At 35.8% G+C, this 22,978-nt stretch overlaps 1 protein-coding gene across 1 annotated transcript in view; it reads right to left on the minus strand.

The window, feature by feature from the left end:
- Positions 1 to 2,445: 2,445 nt before the first annotated feature.
- The window catches only part of LOC119771803 (cytoplasmic dynein 2 heavy chain 1), a 142,089-nt gene continuing 121,556 nt past the window's right edge, over positions 2,446 to 22,978 (minus strand). The window contains exons 89-96 of the mRNA XM_038267964.1: positions 21,740 to 21,856; positions 20,474 to 20,581; positions 18,411 to 18,512; positions 11,733 to 11,822; positions 7,854 to 7,963; positions 7,688 to 7,769; positions 5,557 to 5,673; positions 2,446 to 3,013 (exon numbers count right to left, since the gene is read on the minus strand). Of these exons, the coding sequence (XP_038123892.1) occupies positions 2,852 to 3,013; positions 5,557 to 5,673; positions 7,688 to 7,769; positions 7,854 to 7,963; positions 11,733 to 11,822; positions 18,411 to 18,512; positions 20,474 to 20,581; positions 21,740 to 21,856 (888 nt within the window). The 3' untranslated portion in view covers positions 2,446 to 2,851. The remainder of the gene's footprint in view (positions 3,014 to 5,556; positions 5,674 to 7,687; positions 7,770 to 7,853; positions 7,964 to 11,732; positions 11,823 to 18,410; positions 18,513 to 20,473; positions 20,582 to 21,739; positions 21,857 to 22,978) is intronic.

A 22,978-nucleotide genomic window follows, 5' to 3' on the forward strand; every position in this document is an offset into this window, starting at 1 on the left:
GGTTTCTTCCTGTTAAAAGGGAGTTTTTCCTCTCCACTGTCGCTACAAGCATGCTTAGTGTGAGGGATTGCATTAGAGTCAATGAGTCGATGCAATCAACTGGTTTTCCTTAGATAGAAAACTTTGAATCAATTTGACTGTATGATCTGGTGAAGTGTAAAGTGCCTTGAGATGACTTGTGTTGTGAATTGGCGCTATAGAAATAAACTGAATTGAATTGAATTAACGCACTACGCTGGCCATCATAGCCCTAGGATGGTATAAGAACTTAGAAAAATAAAAATACAAAATAGGATTCTTATTTTTCGATCCATTGAGAAACAATATAGTGTTTAGTAGAAATAGCCCTTTAGTTTGGAGCAAGTAGATCCTCATTAGGAGCTTTACGCATTATCAGTATTCCTACACTGTTACAAAGCGTCTGCATCTTGTGAGTCATGCTGCTGAAGTTTATTTTTTTGTCCTTGAAACCAAAATGCTGTCAAAAGAAGTAATAAAGCTTCTTCAAAAAGGCTGCAACCAAAGGTTGGTGGAAGACTGAATGATGCCGTCCACAGCTGACGCTGAAAAGTATAAAACAAAATGTGGTTCTTAAACGTAGTTGAAGGATGTCCAACTGAAAGCAGTTTAGAGGTAAAAGCTTATTTTCCAAACCAAGGTCACATGCTGACTGCAGCTGAACAGCAAAAATACTTTACCTTTGTGTGCTTTAAATAATTTTAGATACATTAAGACAGTGGTTCCCAAAGATTTTCTTCTGGGCCCCCCTTTGGATTTCAATAAAATTTCCACCCCCCCCCATCGCCCCCCCAACCAACCCCATCACCCCCCCCCGACCCCCCCCCCCCCCCCCCCCCCCCCCCCCCCAAAAAAAAAAAAGAAGAAACTGGGCACACACAGCGTTCAACCAGATATAATAAATCTATACACATATTATGTTTTCAAACTCCACTGAAGTTTATTTCACACTTCAGGTTGCAACAAAACAAACTACACTATCTTTACAGTGGAACACTTTTGTGTAACTGTATTTTTTTCATAGTTCTATAATGTAGATTAGAAGAGGATTCTTTGTTGTCTGTGTTATTTTAAACATATTTCTTTGTTTTATTTGTAACAATATTATTGTAGTGAGCCTGCTTGTTGCTGTAGATCTTCTCAAATCTGGGTTGCAGTGTCACAACTGTCCATTATGCTCAGTCAAGCAAGCGCTGTTTTTTTTTGTTTTTTTTCTTCATTCATCCATACCGCTTCCCGCGCCCCCCCTGCAATGGCATTGCGCCCCCCCTAGGGGGCGCGCCCCATACTTTGGGAACCACTGCATTAAGAGATACTTGGAAAATATTTAAACTGATCAAAATGTTTAACAGAAATTTTTATCTGAGGCCAAATATAAAGTTTGATCAGTACTTATAGAGCAAAGTGTGTTAAATGTGCAAAAATATGTATCTTAACTAACTTGTCGACAGATTACCTTAACTTTAATCTCTAAAACTTTCAATACAGGACTGCTGCATACAATTTAAAACCTTCTTTTTGTCTTTGATACACCCTTAATTTTAAACAAATCACTTATCACCTGTCCTACCTCCCCGATCACCCATCTGTCGCTTTAACCTCTTTTTCCTCCTAAATAATGGCAACTATGCCACCCTCACTTTCCTGTTTCACACAGGTTATGTGGTCCTTTATCACTTTTTCCTGTTGCCTACATGATCCATCTCTCTCTCTATCTCCTTCTCTCTCTGTCTGTCGGTCGACATCATCATGTCTCTTTCCTCATCTGACCCAGAGGGCCTTGTTTCACAGGAATCCAATCCTCTCACTTTTTTAAACCTGCTGTTCCATTCCACTCCCATTTTGTCACACTACAGTGCACACACAAAACCCCGCTCATCCCTCATTTCAGCTCTTTTCTCAAAAAAACAAAAACAAAAACACACTCCCAGTCAAACACACATGCAAAGAAAGGGAGTGACACATTTACAAACATTTGTGCAACTGCATTAGCCAGATCGAAACATTGGCTCGTACGGAAAGAAGACTTAATTAATCCATCAATCAAATTTAGAGCTGTTGGTTGGATTTGTAGACACAGAAAGACTCACACACATCCACCAAACCAGCCTCCCATGTTGCTCGGACATCCATCACAGCTTCACTGACTCCATTCAACCTCGACTCACAACCAATCACGCAGAGGTTAGGGACTAACTTGTGTGTGTGCCTGTTTTAGAGATGAACGCGTTCGGCCGGCTTTTCATGCCGATCCGTTTTGTTTACTGTAGAAAAATCCTGCCCACTGACACAGAGGAGCAAAGGATCAGCCGCACTCTGAATCACACAAAGATTCATCCTCAGACTGATACAGAACATTTTCATTCTAAACTTGCAGAACATAAAACGCTCCTGGATGAAATTAAGACGCAGCTTGGTTCATTTAATTTTGTTTGGTTTATTTTAGATAAACAGGGTCTATAAATATAATACAAGTAACAATATAGCTTTCACTTTTTTTTTTAGCTATTTAGACTGTACATTACTGAATTTTATGAAACCAAAATAAAGTGAACTAACACTAACGTTCTATTAAGATGTTATGGCTGTCTAGGAAACCTTTCTGATATATAAAGAGAAAAGTCCTCAGCATGGAAAACAGAAAATCTTTCATGTACACCAAAATGTTTGTTCTTAAATTTAGGCAAATACTTATTTTAATAACATTAACAAACACATCAAAACTAGAAACTGGAGAATGAAGAGAAGTCACTTTATATGGGGTGGCCATTCAAAGATGCTCACATCAGGTCTAATGTTGAGTGTGTGGCCTCATCATGGTGAGGAAAACCTTTCACTGTTGTTTGAGAAACAGAGCAGCTCCGGTTTGGATCCACTGGTTGGGGTTTCCTCCACAGGGCAGTGAGATGTGAGTGACCACCTTCATTCTCTCTGAGTTGGTGTACAGGGGCAGCCAGAGGCTCTCCTGAGAATCGGCGGAGCCAGCTGCAGAGCCCTACAATAAAATAAAAAATTTGATTACAGTATGTTTGCACATTAGATTAACTGATATACAAAGTTAGAGAATAGGGAAGAGTTTAAACTGAGTCTTGCAAAAGTATTTATGGACCTTAAACTGTTTAGAAGTTGAACTCTGGGTCGGGCAATTACTGCTGCTGAGGACCAATATCCTACAACGTTTAGATGTGCCTTCGGTTAAACACACCTGAATCAATTAATTAGATGATGGAGAAGACTCTGACTGCATACTGAGGATGTAACTCAGACATTTGATTCAGGTGTGTTGGACCAAAGATGGATCTAAAAGTTGCAGGATACCAGCCCCCAGGAACTGGAATTGCCCACCCCAGACATCAAAACTATTAGCCTGTAATCTATGTCATGTCATATGTTACCTGGACCAACACAAGGCAGCTGTTTATTATAAAGTGGAGAAAAAGTGATGTTTGATTTTTTTAATATGTTTACGTATAAAAATGTAAAAAGTATGGCATGCATTTGCTTTAAACCCCTTGAACCCATGAATAACAACCTGGCGCCTTCGGAAAGTGGAATAGATGAGTGAAGGACTATATAACAAGAACTAAACTTACAAACCTCACAGAGTTCTGTTTAACTCATTATCTTAAAAGATAAAACAATAGAAAGGATCAAAAACCAACTCAGGAAAATCTGCAATTATAATAGATTTTGTTCACATCATAAATATAGACTTAGCAGCAACATTACTGAAAGAAGTAGTTTTACATGCTACAGTGCAACATGGCAGCATCCTGTTCTGGGAATGTTTTCATTGAACAGGGACAAGGAAGCTGGTCAAGGTTTATGGAAAAATGGATGGAGCTAAATATGGGTGGATTCTGGAGGGGAAACCTGCAAGAGGTTGCAAAATTTATGAGAGCGGCTAGAGGCTTTCTTTCCAGCACGATACTGAGCACAGGCCGAGCTGTGTGCCTCTATGCATGTCACACTGTTAGGAGTAGAAGAAAGCAGAGAACAACATAACATAAAAGCATAAATGCTTTCAAAAGATACATTTGTTAAGTCTCTAATTGTGATTAGTTTTTTGACTTTTCCCAAAAATAAAAGTTTTGTTGTAAATTCAAACCAAAGTAACCCTTTTGATTTTTGTTGTTTTTTATGTATTCAGTAAAGAGATCATAACTGGATGCTTTAAGCATAAAAATGTTTTAACATTAAGTTTAGTGTTGCACCGATGCCAATATTCTGGCCCCAATAACAATAACAATATTTGGCCCCAATAACAATACCTGATACCTAGTTGTTTAGTATCGGCCGATACCGATACTATCTGTTTGAAATTGATCAGTGTGTGTATATATATATATATATATATATATATATATATATATATATATATATATATATATATATATATATATATATATATATATATATATATATATATATATTTATAAATGAAGAACTGTATACTACTTGGATGTAAAATAATTGCCATTATGGCTTTGTCAAGATGCGTCCTACCTTTGTGAAACAGAAAAAAGACTAAAACAAAGTTAATCCAGTAGAACTTTTTATTGCCTACCTGGAATGGTTGACAAAATGGTATTGGTACCCTATTCGTTGGTACTCGCCAATACCAATACCACCATTTCAGTGCTGGATTGGGGACCCGCCCCCTCGGTATCGGTGCAACAATTAATTAATTTTATACGTTGAACTAATTTTCAATATCTATTTAAGTATTTTGAGAGCTTTTTAACAAAAAACAACAGCCTTCTTTTATTCATTTGCATGGTGTGCATATGAGAGCAAAAACATACTGCCAGAGAAGCCAAGAATTGCACCACCTTGAAGCCCAAGCTGGGTAAAATAAAACAGCTTTTACTTTTTGGGAAAAATGGTATTCATAATTTTAGTTGGTAAATAAACTAGAAGGCTAATGATAGTCGAACAATTATAGGATGCTCTCTAAATTTACTAAGCCAGCTAATAGGTATTTTAGACTGATGTCAGACTGTCATCATAACCTGCAACAGGAATGTCATTAAGATGTTCAGTCTTTGTAGTCAGCATTCAATGGATGTGACATTTAAACTTCACAAGTATAAAATAGACTAAAACTGCCTTCATCTCCTGTTTTCCCACTGGTTTGAATGGAAAAGCAGTAGATACAAAATGAAAGTCTTTACAGAGGTAAAGCCAGTGAATTAAACTAACTTTGGCCTGACCTATAAAACTGCTGACAGCAGTGTGAACAAAGAAGATTGTTCAAATAAAGGGTGTACCTCGGCTGTGGTGTTAAAATGAACCCCAGAATGAGCCTTTAGTCTTTTTTAAACAACCAAGTCTGAGTTTTACATTTATGTAACAAAATAATTAGCCTCTGATATTTAGTCAGTTTGATCAATTTTCTCACGGATTTGAATGTCAAACAAAAGGTGAAGCAAATTGGAAATCAAACAGTCTGTCGATTGAAAGGCCAGCCAAGTCACAGAAAGCTTCGCCAGCATTTTCAAATGTGAGAAAGTTTAAAGAAGAGTGATAAGGAGCTACCTGTGGAGCCCAGGCCATATAACACGTTGGGACAGCTGAGACGCTGGGGGAATCGTGCTGGTTCTCACTCAAATGGACACCATCAAAACGGCACCCCTCCAGCTGAAGACCACCAACCTATAGATCCAACATGAATGAAGGGTCAAAAAACTGTAACTGACTATAATGATGAAAAGCAGAAACAATAGAGATTAACAAGAACAGCAGGCTTGGAGATCATTTCTCCAAATAACGCCCTAATGGAGCAAATATGAACCGCAAGAGGGTGACGAAAACTGAGGTCACTTGATTAAGAAATTATAAACAGATGACATGAGAGACACTGTTTGAGTGACTCAGGGATTTTCCGTAGAGGGCCAGACAAAGGAGACTTTGGCACCAAACATTACACTCACAGACTACAGCAGTAAATCACTATAATCAGAGGAAGGAGAAAATCAAGAAAGAAAGCCAGTGACTAATTTAGAGAAGGCGTCCTTGTGTGTCTGCGTTTGTCAGTGCGTAAGAAAGCTCTACTAGGACCCTTTCTCTCACTCTTTCTGTGTGATGTTTGTTTTCTTTCTCTCTATACAGCTGCAGACTCCACCCTTCCCTTCTTTTCTTTGGACATTTTATCTAAGAGCATCTAACGTCATGCTGAGTTCTATTAGTTTTACTAGAAACAAACTGTGAGTATGAAAGACAATTATATCCTCTGCTGCAGCATGAAGGACAGAAACGATGGCGGAGCTGATTTATTTGGACATTTAACAGCCTTATAATCTTATATATTTCATTCTGTTAAATTTCTAAACCACTCAAGACTGTTTTAAAGACAGTGGATATTTTTAGTCTGTAATGTTCAGAACAAAACCTTTTGTTTCGGTCTAAATCTGTTTTCTTCACAGTTCCTGCTTCATTCATCATATTTACACAAGCAACCCTTTGCTGATTTTGCAGCTCAATGGTAGAATTTACTGCTTAAATTTATAATCTGCAGTGTAATACATGTACAGTGTTAAAAACCTTTTTTTTTACTTCTCCACAGACACTGTTCTTCTGTTAAACATATTTATTATTTAGAAAATGTCAATCCTCAGGCTAAGCCACCTTCTGCCAATCTCTAGACCAATGGGGCTGACTGATTAATCTACTCTATCGATTAATCTTTTTTTTTTTTATAATAAAGAATTCATTTTTGGAAAATCTGGATTTATATCACTAATCCAGCCTCTTTACTTCAGCAGATAGCTCAGACCCACATCATTTCATTACTGTTTGATCTTAGACGTGAACTAGCTTACTCTGTGAGACCTAGCTGAAAAACATGTATTGTGTTATATTTAAATTTTAACTTCTGAAACAGGATTCCTTCATATTGTAGCTTGAATTTTACTAATATTTCCCAGAAGGGATAATTGAACTAAAAGCTAGTTTTTGAAAGCAATAAATGCCATCTGTCAATTTTAAAATGTAATGTGACAGAAGAAAAATAAAACAGAATAAAAAATGATTGATCAGATTTGGTAAGAAAGAAATCTGTAGCATGTCAAGTCCTGCGATGTCTTGAAGTACAAAACGAAATGAAAATTTATTATTATTATCAGTACATCATTTTCCACTGGGACCATCGTTTAGTTCTGTTTATTCTTTTTTTTTTATATATACATATTTAAATATCAACTATCCAGGAAGAAAAATAATCTACCCTCCATACAGTAGGTGAGTGAACAATTTGCAAAGAACAGGAGTAGATTATGAAATATAGTTTAAGGGTCATTGCTGTGATACTTGAGTCAAAGTTGTGCTGACTCTTTAACATTTGTAATGAGGTGCAGCTTACATGATGTATTATCTCATTTTGCAGCATTTTTCCAACATGCCATCTAAAATTGGCTGCATTGTGTCTTATCTTGAGATCAAACATTGTCTGCTACAGTATTTATTGTGCAGGAAGGCGACATGGGAGCGTATTTTTCTTTTATAGCATGTCTTCTAATTCAGGATTATTAAAGGCTGATACGCAAAAGTGAAACAGTACTGTTGAAAACTGAAGGTACAATTCATACTTCAGAAAACTAATGAGATTGTTTAATTTATGGAAAATAAAGTAATTCAAATTGACTTAAAGTTACTACATATGCAACTCTACCTTCACTTGAAGCTTGGCCTGAGCAATAGGACTTTTCCAGGATGTCAAAAACACCAAACTATCCATAGAGCAGCCTATGGATCTGAAAAAAACAACAACAACATTTGTTAAAGTCTGGATCCAAGCTGTGGTTGGTTTACACAAACCCACAAGCTTTTATTCTTACCTGGCTGTTTCTTGTCTCAGAGCGTTCAAGAAGGTATCAGGGTGGAAGAGCTCCGATAAATCAAGAATGTCAGAGAGGAGAGCCTGTCTGCTCGCACGTTCAACCCAACTCTGTATACACAGACATACCGAGAGGCACATACACAGACACAAAGATTTACAAACCAAGCTTTTAGAAAATAAATTGGCTCAGATAATATACAGTTCAAGCATGATATCAATTTCAGAAAAGTCTGAAAGAAAACATCCTGAGGATTATTTCAAGATAATGAGAATACTGACAATGCCATTCTTGATCTAAATGGTTATCCTAACAGTGAAATGGCTTGTATTAAAAGAACAAACAATTTACCACTACACAAGTTTAATGCTTTTATGTGGCCATTGCATTGTTTGAATGAGCCTCTCTGCAAACCTTAATATCAACGTCTGAGTTATATGGTGCATTAAAAATAGAAGCAAATAAATAAATATTTGATAGAAAAGTGTGATTAATAGGCTATTCCATTTTGCCTTGCTTTTTGTTACCATATCAATAAGCTGATAATGCCATAAGTCCACTTACTTGCTAACAAGAACATAATATATATATTAGGCAGAGAACATAGAGAACTCTAAAAATGAAGATTGATCATTCTTGTACACTGAAATACAAGAAAGAAAAGACAGAAATAGAAGGAGAGCAGAAATAACAAATATGTGATGGGTGTGCATTAGCATAGCTGGAGATAAGATGCTGGGAGTCTTATCCATTATGTTGATCTAGGCCATCAGATTTGACATCTGCTTTGATTAGATAAGCAGCTTCCTTCTGTGTCACTAAAAAAGCCATTTAGTTTTGTCCACAGGACAGCGTATCTGGTATAGATAAATAAATAACAACACAGTCTTGCTTCTCAGCATTTCCTTAGCACTGTTTATGTTATTGGAAAAATGTTTCAGAGTTCCAGAAATGCATTTATATAGCTGATTTCTTTTTTTTTTTTTGCCAACCAGCTTATTTTTATTTAAGTATGAACAAATAAAAAATAAAGATTTAAGCCAAAAGAGTTAATGTAGCTTTAAGATCTGCATGCTCTGCTATAAATGGATGTTTTGTCAGCATGGAATCAGTCTGTATTAGAGATTAGACAGTGACTGGTTTATAGTAAACTGGTGACCAATTGGTTGGAAACTGGGAAAACTTTTTAAATTCTTAGAGCTGGGTCACACTGACATGAAACTCGTCTGTGTTAAAGATTTTTTTTGCTAGAAAATGATTCAAGGGGGGGTTCACCAAAGCTAGGCCAGCTCCTTCATTTAACTGTAGCTGTTTTGATCATGTTCTTTGCTTAATTTGTGCAATAGGCACAGAAAGGAGACATCAAAAATACACCCAGAAGCACATAAGGTCAATATGTTTGGTAGTAGGAGCAATATGAAACAACATTTGGTCTCAGTTATCATTTGAGCAGCGACACACGCACACAAAAAAATCCATTCGACTCTTTAATCCATGTTATTTTAACCATAGAAAACACCAAGTTTTGACGTGACTGAGTTATCCTCAAGCTGGAGAGACAAATTTAGTGATGGTGGAATGATGCATGCCTTTAACTAAATCTTTGGGTTATAAAGCATTAAGTCAAGCTACATGTGAAGCTAAATGCATGAGATTATCAAATCTTCAGCTGTACTTTAAACAAATATGCTGTAATGACTTGTTATAACATGGGAATAAAAAAAGAAACAGGTGCATGGTAGCACTTTGTTGGATGTTTGCTTACATACCTTAGTCCACCTCTTTTCTTCTCCTACCGCATAATTACCAGAAGTTTTTATCTTTTTTCCTGCAAATCTTTGTAAAGCATTACTATGGAAATAAACTACATCTACATAAAAATAAGTTAATATCAGCAGGCTATTTTCTAAATGAATCCATGATACCTAATTTAAATATGAGCTAACTGTATTTTATATATATATATATATATATATATATATATATATATATATATATATATATATATATATATATATATATATATATATATATATATATATATATATATATATATATATATATATATATATATATATATAGAATTACCATTTTCAGCTCTAATCACCTACATGTCAAAGAAAAAACAATGTAAATTAGGGTCAGCTTATTAAAAAAAATGATAATACATAAGAGGACAAAACTGTTGCTGCCCTCTCCGGGATAAGAACTGAGAAATTTATTTTTCTTGGGGTTACTTTTTACTGCTTCAAATCCAATCAAAACAAACAAGAGGTAAAACAACGGTGAAGGTTATAATTAAGCCTTTTAGTGTTGGTGCTGACCTAAGGAAGCAAAGCGGCTCAGAAATCATGCAACAGTTTCCACTTTTTTTCAGAATAGGCGGGGTAAACGTTAGCATTAGCTGGCCTGGCAACCGGCTGTCGACAGTACATAACAAGGGGGGCGAGAGCGCCAGACAATGGTCAGGTGGAGTTAAAATTATAGCTAGGTCAGAGCTTTATTTAAAATAAACAGGTTAGAAATGATTAACAAAATCTCTTATTAGTGTATCTGTAATTTTATATAATGTATACTAAATATAGATGGAGTATATAATCATACACATTATAATGTTAAAATCTCAAAGTTTGCTACTGCCAAAGTTGATCCATTTGTCTGGGGACACTGTGCTGCTGGCTTCTTCAGCAGCTCTGGATGGCTGTGCCTTGATTAGCTAAGAGAATACAGAGAAGCTGCTAACACAGTTATCACTCAGCAATGATGAGCCAAAAGAGACAGTGAAGGACACTGCCGCCTCCAGACAGACATGCATGAAGACAGATCGAGTTCAGTAGACAGTGAGGCTAGAACAGAGGATAAAAGGAGAAGTGTCAGGAAGATGTATGCACACAGAAGGTCAGGGTAGCCTGCAAACAGAGAGAGGCAGAACGCATTGCGCTCGACTCAAATCATGAAGTGCATCTGCACAGAAATAAAATATTACATAAAGGCTGTGTTTGTACCAGCTTGCATTGAGCAGATTGAAGTAGGCGTGCAGTCAGACACACCTAAGAGGAGAACCCTTGCTTTCTCTCACTGACCTGAGAATAAATATTTCTGAAATCGTCTTCTTTCAAATAATGCAGTATGCAGTCACATGATTTCTATGGCATGTCTTAATGAGCTGGACAGACTTCTTTGTCATTTTAGGACACACAGATTTAGGAAGATTCATATAAACTAATAACATTTTAAAACCATTAGATTTAGGGGGAAAAGGCAGATTTCTAAAGTGTTTCTTTGCACAGCTCAAAAATCCAGAGCAACTCCTCATGTGTTTATATGCCACTTTAAAGGCGCCAGGTTTCATTTTATCACCAAAGGCTTCATGAGGCCCTTTAAAGGTCAATTAACGCAAATTTCATATGTAAAAAAAAAAAAAAAAACATCCTCACATACAGTTATAACAGCCTGTATTTGTCAACGTGCTTAAAATTAATGCTCTAGTTATTTAGCACTGTTGCATCTCCAATGAAGGAAAAGATGGTAGAGTATAAAATCCTTAACATTTTTGGTACATGTTGTTTCAGATGATCCTGATGATGAAGATTCATCATTTTTAATGTTTCAATTATTTACAGTAGCAAATATTTTTTAAATAATCAGTGTTGATAAAAAGATCCTCGTTTTGGGTTTGATACTAAACAAGTAAAAACTTTATTAAGTGATTAACTTTTCTCCTATTAGGTAGTTAAAAAAAAAAAGTTTTGAGATGTTTTTTTAAACTGTTTTAAATAAACTATTTCAATCATATATATAATTTTTTTGAGTTTATATGAAAGGAACACGTCTGAACCTTAGAGACAGACAAAGTGTGTATGCATAGCGTTTCTTTACCTGTATGGCTAGAGCTCGTGTTATAACAGCCCTGAGGTACTGCATTGGCTCCTCTGGTCCTTCCCATTTATTCTGCCAGTTTACAGGACACTGAAAAGAAAATAACAAACATGAAGTGCTGAATACAATTAAACACCACACATCCCACTAGTGTGAAGAGACAGCCTTTCCACATATAGCTGTTAGTAAGCTGTTTGATTTCATACAATCTCTGTTAACTTCCTTTAAACTATTCCTAAAAGCTAAATGTATAATTTCCTCTTAAATATGTCAAACATGTCAGTTAATAGAATCTGAAATTAAAAACAACCCAAGTTATATCACACTTTAACATATTTAACAAAATACATCTAATAATGTTAAAGAAGGACTGGAAATACATTTTGCAGAACATCTAATATTTATTGCATTGATTTTAGAGTAATATTAAATAATTGATATTTAACGTCTAAAACACATTTTCCGAGCCGCCCACAAATGTGGCTGTTTTTTACGTTAAAGGATGTGAAAGAAAGAAGTTTTTGAGTTTACCTTCTATGTTGATGGACCTGACTACTTCTCATTAAGCTGGCTGACAACACTTATTTACAAAAACATTGTTTAACAATAATTAGCTGGGTAGAATTCAGGATGCTCATTAGGAAAGTGAGGCAGTGACAACGTCAGGGTAAGCACTGAAAGTAGCCCAATTGGCTAATGTTAGTATCTCTCATTTATAGCATTCTATCAGTGTTTAATTAAAGTGTCTTTAATGTGAACGGTCTGTATTTGATCCTCTTTTAATAAAACACATTTCTTAAATAAATAAAAAAAAAAGGCAGATTCAAACAGTATTTTCAAGTCCTTTGGGGCTTATGACTGCCGTGAATTTAGTTCAGTGTTCAAACGGTCAGGTTTCGGAGATACTACACTGTTAACCCCTAGAACCCTGCGGACCCACCGGTGGGTCCAGCTGCTACGTGACCTCGTAATTTTAACAAACCCCCAGTATTGATGTAAAAAAACACATTTGGCACAGTTTTGTGAAATTTTTGGATAAATGTGCCAAAATGGCCCCTCCGCCTAAGAAATTTTTCACTAATACCATTCTAAAATAAATATGATTCATCTGATTGAGTCCAAATTTGGTATATTTTTACACAACATTTAGATTTAAAAGTCTGTACTACTTTTTTGTGCTATAAATAATATTTTGGTAGTGTTTTGCAATGTTTATTTCAAAGAAAATTTTGGCGAGGTTCAAAAAATGCAAAATATTTAGTATTTTGTCCCTAATATTTCAGGCAGGGTCAAAGCTACAATGGTGCTGACACCAGAAAACCATTCTATGACATCTTACCTTTACAGAGGTACCAAAAGTTTCTTCTTAAATCTAATAGCTGTGAGGCTATAAGTGATTTACTTTTGTGTGTTTTTGTCAGGCAGAAATTTATTTATACCCCCTTAGGGTGTAAGAGGTTAAGAGGTACATAACACCGTTTGTTATCTTTGATACTTAAACTGATAACTTCATGCATGTCTGACTGGAGAAGATCGTCGGAGCTCTTCTTCCATCCATATAAGACATTTGATCCCACTGCTGCGTGTCCCGAGCCTGTAACATTATCAAAGAACCCTCAAACTCCCAGAAGGTGGCAGGGAGAACAGTCCATGGTGGGGGTCCATTGTGGGGTCTGCATGGAATGCACTTCGCTGCATTCCATTCAGGACCAGCAGATTCCAAAACAGCTTCTTCCCCACCACCATCAGACAGCTGAATGTTGAAAATATTCAAAATCATGTCACAGACTCTGCATTAAAACTAACCATATCAATGCATTTTTTTTTGCACTATGTTGTTTCTCCCACATTTGATCACTGCTGCACTTTAAGAAATGGAAATGTCATGAATGCTGTACAAAAAGAAATTTTGTTTTGCATACACTCTGTGTATACAAAATGACAAAAGTTGACTAAGTCTAAGTAAACTATATTGCTGGAACCAAAGAAATACACAAACAAAACTACAAATGAGACGATCTAGGTCATATCCACAGTATTGGTAAATCTAGTCTTATGAACCAAAATAAACATTGTATACTGTACCACAAACATTGTTTGTCTCTGGAACTGGATATACTTGTACCCCATTATTGAAATAATGCAACAATTGGGAGAAAACCAATATTTCTGTAACAGTGAACAGTTAACCTGCAAAACAACAGGTAAGTCATCCCACTACATTCTAACAATGTTTACAGTGCAGCACTACAGATTGTACATTTCCAGTAATTGAGATATTACCAGTAAGAAAAACTGTTTGCTATATCAGAAATGTTCTCCTTTCATGGATCAGTTTGACAAATAAAAGATGGTGGCAAACAAAATGGCTTCCTAATTTATTACTATTAAAATATTAGCATTTTTCTAGATATTCAATTTTAGAACCAGAGTTTTTCCTAAAGAAATATATTGCCATTTCTTTAATTAAAGCCAATATTGAAAAACTCAATGGTGCCAAAGGCTGTTCAACTTCTAATAGAAAATGTCTTCCCAGCATCACATCCTTATATTAATGAGCTTTTTCCTGACTTAAGACAGTGCTGATATTTCTTTCTATTTCGCAGTGCTGCTTACCACTCTCCTCTGATGGGTATCTTGGCCCCTTTCCAAGCTACTAATTATGTTTTACTGCACAGCTGAACAGAGGGCCAGTGTAGCTGATCTCTCACAGCTATGCATACCATACTTTTATATTATTACAACCCCAAACGGTCCATTTTCCAAATAGATAAATCATCTCCCCAGCTCATTCTGTTCCTCCTCCCCTGGTTGAAAATGGCCCAATCAGTAATGGCTGGTTCAAGCCTGTGATCTGACAGTTATGCATCATAATGTTTTCTGAAAAGTCCCCACAGTTCTGTACACACAGCCTTTTGATGCAGTGGCAACCACCATATGTTATATGGATAAATATTAGATGTTATTAAGTCTTTTTGAAGCACTAGTTAAGAAAGTAAATCACGTCATGCCTGTTAGCTCAGAACCTCCCTCACATAAAGCTTTTGTTCTCTTTGAATTTATGAGTGACCTTAACATGTGCCAAGAAAAACAAGCCCTGCTGATACAACAAAGTCATTAAATATACAAAAAAAATAAATAAATAAATAAATAGTTAACATCAGGTGATTTCATTTCACTCTTCTATGATGTTTTTTGTACTAGTGGATAAGCACAGGCTTACAACATTGATGTTTAAAGTAGTGTCAAAAGTAGCTACAAAATATGTCAGACATTTGATAAAAAAAATGGCAGTGATTAAATGTGGTGTTTACTTAAACTCTGGACTGGTAGGTAACAAAAGCATAATAAAAGATGAAAGTTGCCGCCGCTTTTCTGAAGGTTTACAAACTTTTTTTTTACTCCTATCTGTTTGATTCACTAATATTCACACAAATCGATCATCTCTGGAATTATACAATGAGGTCATACTCCTTGTTACCAAAAAACAAACAAATTTAGATTACCATATCGTGTCTTGAAATAGGGTCATTTGCAGTACACCTTTCTGGGTCATGTGGAAATCCTAATGACTAACTAGAAATGTTGTGTATCTGTGGGTCTGGACTATTTGTTGTGCTCTTTTGGTAATTCCTAGGCCATTTCCCTCAGTATTCTGTGAGAAAAGGAAGCTACAGGTGGATAGGACTTCTGTGAACTGCTTTAGACATGTCAGTGAGGGCCAGTTTTCCACAACTTTTAGATGTGTCCCTAGTCCTATAAACTTTAATATAATGGCATTTTTCCTTGCAGCAAACTTCTACAGCATGCTGTTGATTCTTTAATAATTTGAATTAGGTCTCTATCAAACCAGGTCTACATTTAAAGTTAAGCGCAGTTGATACATGATTAAATTGGCTTTAAAGACAGTTTAGGTCAGTTTATCAATAGTGTGTCCAGTTATGAACAACAAGCTACAAAATAGATTTTTGATGGTAAACCACTTAATGCTAATATTGGATACTTTCTGCAATATTTGAGTTCACAGGGATTCAGTTCTGAAACACATATCTAAATATATATCTTTGTTTGTGAAAGCTGTGGTTCTCATGCAGCATTAATTTTGGACATCTCCCAAAAAATCTGAGACAGCCTGGTAAAATGAAGCCACAGAAAGCCCCTTTGAGAAAAACACTCCAAGCACAAAATATAGGCAAATCTTTGCTGTCTGCATGGGTTGCATCAATGGATAAAGGAGGACAAAGGCTTACATCATCCTCCTACTTCCTAAGCCCAGTTTACCTTGCAAAGTAGTCACCACTTTGTACCAGCTAACTTGTAAAAGGGTTCCTTTCTGTTGCAGTTCATTTGAGCGACATCATTTTTTCAGACTCTGTGTGAGTTAAGATTTAGGCCAAAGACACAGATAGTAGCTATGAGTGGTGAATATTTGACACCTAATTTTTTGCCATTAAACACCCACTGGAAAAATCAAGGCAAAGTGTTCTTATAGCAGAGTTGTTTGTAAACAAGGATCATGTCAAATGTGTTGTAACTGCCAGATTGTTATTTTCCTAACATTCTGTATTTCCGTGTCTTAAAATAAAATGCGATAGTTCTGGTTAGAATTTCAAAATTGATGGTGAGTATATGCCATGCAATACTCTACACATTACATTGCTGGTGAAAATTCAGGTCCATCTGAACTTCCTCTGGCATAAAATCATTTTAAACAACAGGAATTGTGCAGAGAAAATTATGAATTTTTAAATTATCTAAAACCTCAATACTGTTAGCCAGAAAAGATAATGAAATTCCAACACTTTAATGCCTTACAAAATTACCATTATTGATAAAAGTTTAATAAACCTTGATTGAAAAAGAAAACTCCTTATGAGGATGTTTCTTCGTTTAATTATACAAACCTTTATAATGGGAAGAATACATTTTATAATTCTAAAACTGAAGGTGTGAACAGATAAGCTTAACTATAGTTATTATGTGTTGGGTGATCCTATTATAAAAGCCTATGGGGAAATATTATGTTTAAAGGTCAAAGGACTAATCTGATTTTATCAATAAAACAATTATTTTTAATCATACTCGATATGTTATTCAAGCCATTGCTAGACATGACGTGTTCAAACTATAAACTAATGGGTAATAAAATATGAGATTATTCCAAAGATTGAGGGGCCAGCACAAATGTTCCCCATTTGGGAAAAGAAGGGTCAGTGTGAAGAATTTAAACACTATGGTTTTACTAAAGCTGACCAATTAGAGATGAGCTATAGGTTTCATATTCAAACTTGGTGGATTTTTAAAGGTATATAGGTTTTTGTTTGTGTTTTGGTCGAAAGAGTGATTATTTTCTTAAAGCAGCACTATATAACTTTTAGCCAACAGGGGCACCATGGCTGTAACATTCGGGGTCTGTGCCTCTGATGGCCACTGCAAATACCTTACTGTTGCAAAATTAGACACTCTATCCTCTGTGTTTTGGAATCTGATAGCAGACCTCTTTGAGAGCAGATTGAGAAATGATAGTTATTTGTAAAGACAAATTCACATTCACACTTCTAGATTAAACCTGCATCCAAGAACCAAAAATATGTCTGAACAGCTAAGTCTCATATATGTTCTGTTGCCTAACAACAACATTCTAGGGTTAGCTCTCGTATTTAGGGGAGTTAAGACTGCCATAAAGCAGTACTCTAAGGTCACATGACCCCTTCAGCAACAGATCTGACCCACTCCAATTACACAGGCGAGTTTTTCAGAAGGGCAGCCTGCATGGAACAGCAAAATCAATGAAGTGCTGAATGGTAATATGACAAAAAAAAACAAAAACATTTAATATATCTCAAATTAAGCTAACACTTGGGTCAAAATGTACATGGTGCTGCTTTGTGTACCATTTCAATAGAAGTAGATGTTTTTCACAAAAAGTTTACCCTAGGATTATACAAAATAAAATAAAGAAATAGGCAAGCAAAATGCAATAGCTGTAAACTGAAGAATGATAAAGTAGAAATGGTTGGGGGAAGAGCCTAATACCTGCTGATCATTATAAAAAGAGAGAGGAGGAATGCAGTGAAGGAAGATTTTGGCCCAAGGCTCCTCTTGGGGGATTATAAACATAAAAGAAATGAAAGGGAACTGGGTTTCTGTTCCTCTCTACATCATCTTATCCCTTTTGTCCTCAGTTCAGCCTCGAGATATACACAGACACAGATTGTGTTTGTAAGATACCACATGTAAGCGCTGTGTATTTGTACCCGGCTGTGTATTTGTAACTGCACACTTGGCCTTAAGTTCCCTCACGAAGTTTTTTGTAATACCTCAAATTAATTGAGGGAAACGAGGGCATATTCTTATACTGCAATGAAAGAAGACAAAAAGGTAGCAGGTGTATGGATATAGAGATTTAAAAGAAATGAATAAAGCTCTCTGTGGAGAGTATGTTAAATCTCATCATTCAAGTAATTTATTTTGGCAAGTGAAAGTGAATTCCTTAGGGAAAATACAGTGAAGCAGTCCACTGTTTACCACTTTCCAATTCACCAGGATACAAAATGTTGTACCATAACAGAAAACACAGACTATCAGCAAGGGTAAACTAGCTTTACACTTGGTGCTCTTACTTATTAATGCCATTTATGTCTATATCACTTTAGCTCTTTCTGGTTATCTTCTTACCTCTTGATTTAGCAGGGCTGTGGCCAGTTTCTGCACCTCAGGGGTTAACAGTTGGGTCCCTCTGATCACTTTGCTCAGTGCCGCCAGAGACTGGTGAATACTCTGTAACAAGGAGTATGATTTTAATACATCCCATCCTGCCAAAAATATTGATGTGGTAGCTGCAGTAACCAAAGGTTTGCTTTGTTTATCTTTGTTTCTTTTCACCCATATAAACTTTTTGAAAAATGAATGGAAAGGTCTTGCATAAAAACCCCACTTAGTTTAGTACAAAAATACAAAAAGTGGTATTTTCTGTGATAAGGTACTTTGTTTCATATGTGATTTCTTCTTATTAATATTAACATGCTTGATTTGAAGTTTTTACACAATTTAGCTCTCTAGTAAGAAATAAGACTTTATTGTATCCACAGTTCCCAAAGTGGACAAAAATTTCTTCATTGGTAATTCAGTTAAGATAGATAAAAACCCAAATCAGTATAAAATATGAAGTGGAATAAAAACAACCGATGGTTTGGAAAGATTTTTTCATGAATAAAACATTGAAATATGTGGTAAGCCATTGTATTTAGGTGATATTTACTTACAACTTTCTTACTGTCCAAAGCATTGAGTTGGGTTTGTTTGGTGTGATTTTATTGAATGCAGTGAAGTAAAAGAAAACATATTTATATTTAAAGACAGAAAAGAAAAGAAGAACAATGGTATAGGAATATATGTACTTACTGAAAGGAATAGGTAAAAATATAAACTTATTAAAACTCACCCCTTTTCTTGCAGCAACATCACCTAATTTATTCTTAACACTGTCACTTGTTACATTCTTTCCTAAGAACTAGGTCCTATATCTATAAATAGTGCAATTCTTCCCTTTTTGCATGCTGGTACAAACAGAGATTAATACTATTGAGTAATTTGTGTATACATTAATAAAAAATTAACCAAAACTTCATTTTTGAGGCTTTATGTGTCTAGGTGCTTTACATCTTTCGGATAAATATACTATTTCCAGTCTTCTTTGCAAAATAGCTCAAGCTCATTGGAATAGGATGGGAAACATCCGTGACAGTATTTTTATCCTAATTTCCAATTGGGTTTAGGTCTGGGCTTCCTTATCTTTAATTAACATAATTAACAGCAATTGTAGGTCTATATGTATGTTAGCGCTGTTGTGCTGCTGAAATATGAACATGATTGCTCTGGATTGAGCTTCTTTCAGCTTTCCATCATCCCTGACCATCTTCCATTTCCCTACCAAACAAAATTAACCCCACAGCATGATGCGGCCACAGTCATGTCATACTTTCTTGCTGGTGTGTTTTAGGTACTCATTTTCTGCTACAAATTGTGTTTCATTTTCCTACAATGAAAAACTTTTCACCAGGATTTTAATTAACTTTCACATGACCTCTTATGACTTTCAAAATAAGAGTTTTAGTTGCTACAGTCCATTACAAGCCAAATTTGTAACGACAGATAATGGACAGATTTCCCACCTAAGCTGTGATGATGCTTTGATCCATGCTCAGTGAGCTGTTGAAGCTTTGAATATTGTTTTTTAACGACATGAACCTGCTTTGCTCTTTGCTGTTCATGATGCCCTCTGTTTCCTAATGTTTTCTAACACCCCTCTGAGGCCTTCACAGACCAGCTGTAATTATACAGACATTAAATAACCAGTGATTTCTGTTGGCAACATTTTGTTGTGGATTTTTGGGGGGAATATCAATAAAAATGAAAGTTACACTTGTTAAAGTTTCTAGTTCTAATATATCGGAAACCATGCATATAATTTCTGTGTGTAGTTGTAAGTTAAAGCATCTGAATAGTTCAAAAGTGATTAATTGTTCTGCAAAGCAATGTATGTGAGGCTAAGCTATCTGAATCTATAACTGATTTAAAATGTGATTATGTCAATGACATCCATGTTGAATTTTTTCGCTCCTTAATGACATCAGTTTGAGGAAACTTACACAGCAAAAAAAAAATACACACACACACACACGCACAAAAGCTGAAAAGCCCAAAGAGAATGGGAAAATTGTTCTGTCCCAGATACAAACCTGGACCAGGCGGATGGCATTAAACTGCTCCAGAGCAATGAACGATAGGATCGGGGACTTCTGACCCTCTGTAGGTGGCTCAACCTTCTGATGGATCAGTGTAGAGCCCTGATAAAAAGGAAACAAAGGCAACAACTCTTTACAAGTGCCTTGTTTCTCAGTGTGAACAAAAATATTTCCCAGCAGTGCAAACAAACTTGAATATCAATGTAGGTATATTAGCAATAAAAAAATAAATGTATTAGAGAGTAAAAATTCTAAATAAAAAATCTACTGGGCAGCAGATAGGAAGTGAGTAAATAAGGGAACATGCAAAAAGATTTAGCTGTATTCAAATAAAGGTAACACACTCTTTATCAACACAATAATGTGTTTTTTGAAGAGGAAGAATACATGAATGTGAATGATGAAGAGTGATATAAATGTGATAAAAAAGCTGCTACAGCCCAACAACAGCACTTCTATTGTTTCTGTTTAAAAATATAATTTAACATCTACATAAATGCTCTTTTGCTTCTTGCTTCTTCCTCAACAACCAATATTTCAAAGTAAACCCACATAGTATTTAAGCATGAAAATGCAATAGCTTAAATGTGATCCTTTTTACAAAATGAACATCAGCAGACAATGCAAATAATGAATGTAAGCATGTAAAGCTGCACACTCTGAGGTGCATATATGCTGATGGAGAAATCCTGCAGGGCAGCCGTTGACTGGGGAGGAGATGCAGAACTAAGTAATCCGACAGAAATGAAATACTCTGCCGTTCTCTTGTACGCAGGTAAAAAAAACATTCTAGTCTAAATTAACTGAAGGAATAATGGAAGCTGAGGGTAAAGTAAAGGTGCAGAGAGGATAGTAGCATAGGTGTTTTATAGCATTGGAGAGTATAAAAGAAGAAGAGAGGAAGGATGGGCTAAATTATTTAATATGAAGGTACATATCATCTGTATTTAAAAATAAAAAAAGGTGCCTGTCTCCAAGCAACCACACACAGGAGCAGTGGCTTACCGGGCAAGGCAGGAGCTATTATACTGTGATAGTCGCTCTCGACTAATTTACAATTATTCCTTTACTCCCTGTTTCGATGTAAGCATTGTAGAAATGCTGAGGAATTACTGCATGCTGAATTCTCACATAGTGTAAAATCATACAGAGTGATTTAAAACACAGGTGCTTCATCACAGCCACATGAGCAGATAGACATAAAGCCAACTACAGTATGAATTAATATAAGGCAGAAGATATTGAAAAAGATTCACTGACCTGGTTAAGTTTCTTCCATAAGTTAAGAACTGGTGAGAGTCCATTTGACCAAAGCTCTCGGTCAAATTTGGAGCCTGTTGCCACAGACCGGCTGAGGACGCGCAACTGTGAAATTACCTGTAAAACATATCAAAGTTAAAAAAAAAATTAAAAGAGTATTCCCATTGTGCATTTTTAATTAATGTGCTGCATGTAAAACTGTGAAAGAAAGTCCGAACCTAAGAGGCCAGTTGGTATAGAAGCATCTTCTATTTTAAATAAAGTTTCTGAGTGACTGATGATTAACATTATTAGGGGTGTCCGAGATTCAGTATAATGATTATTTTTAAAAATTGTGATGATGAAAATATAGCTAATTGTTTTTATTCATCATCACCATAATTACTCATAATTACTCCTGTTACTATTAATGTGTTTGTTGTTGTTTTATTGCTGCAATTATTTCCGTCATTATTACTCATTAGGATCATAGTTACTGAAAGGAAGGGCATGTTGACATGACTGATGATGTAATCATAATTGCTATAATGATTATCATATTCAGTTGTTGATTTACAAGTCTATAAGGATGTGAGTATATATATATATATATATATATATATATATATATACACTAGAGACTGACATTTTTTCGGGAATCCCACGGGTCACGGGATTCCCGTGGGATTCCCGTGGGATGGGAGTCAGTATTAGTAACGATCACGGGATTGGGACGGTACAGAATTAAACATTAACGGGAGCAGACGGGAGCGGGAGCAAACCAATAGTAACTTCCGCTCTGAGTTTTTCACCCGCGCTCAAAAACAACAAGAATAGGAGTGGTGCAGGAGCGGGAGTCATTCTGAATGGGAGCGGGATGGGAGTGGGAGTAATTTCACCAGGAGTGGGACGGGACAGGATTTAGATTTCTACTCTGGCCCGGGATCGGGACGGGACACAATTTTTTTCTGTGGGAGTGGGACAGGACAGGAGTGAAAATCCACTCCCGTGTCAGTCTCTAATATACACACACACACACACGCACATTTATAAATATATAAAGATATATGTGTATATTTTTTCTCAATTGTCTTAGGTATGTATAAATAAACATTTTCTATCAATTGATTAATCAAACATTTATGTAACATGTAACATTAAGTTGACATACATTCACAGAATAGAACATAATAGAATATCATTTTTTTTGTTTTACCTCTACTTGTGTAAAACTAAATGTTTAAAAGAATGTAAACACAC

Source organism: Cyprinodon tularosa, unplaced genomic scaffold (genome assembly GCF_016077235.1).
Source record: "Cyprinodon tularosa strain WSP-4 unplaced genomic scaffold, ASM1607723v1 ctg69, whole genome shotgun sequence".
Classification (NCBI taxonomy): Eukaryota; Metazoa; Chordata; class Actinopteri; order Cyprinodontiformes; family Cyprinodontidae; genus Cyprinodon; species Cyprinodon tularosa.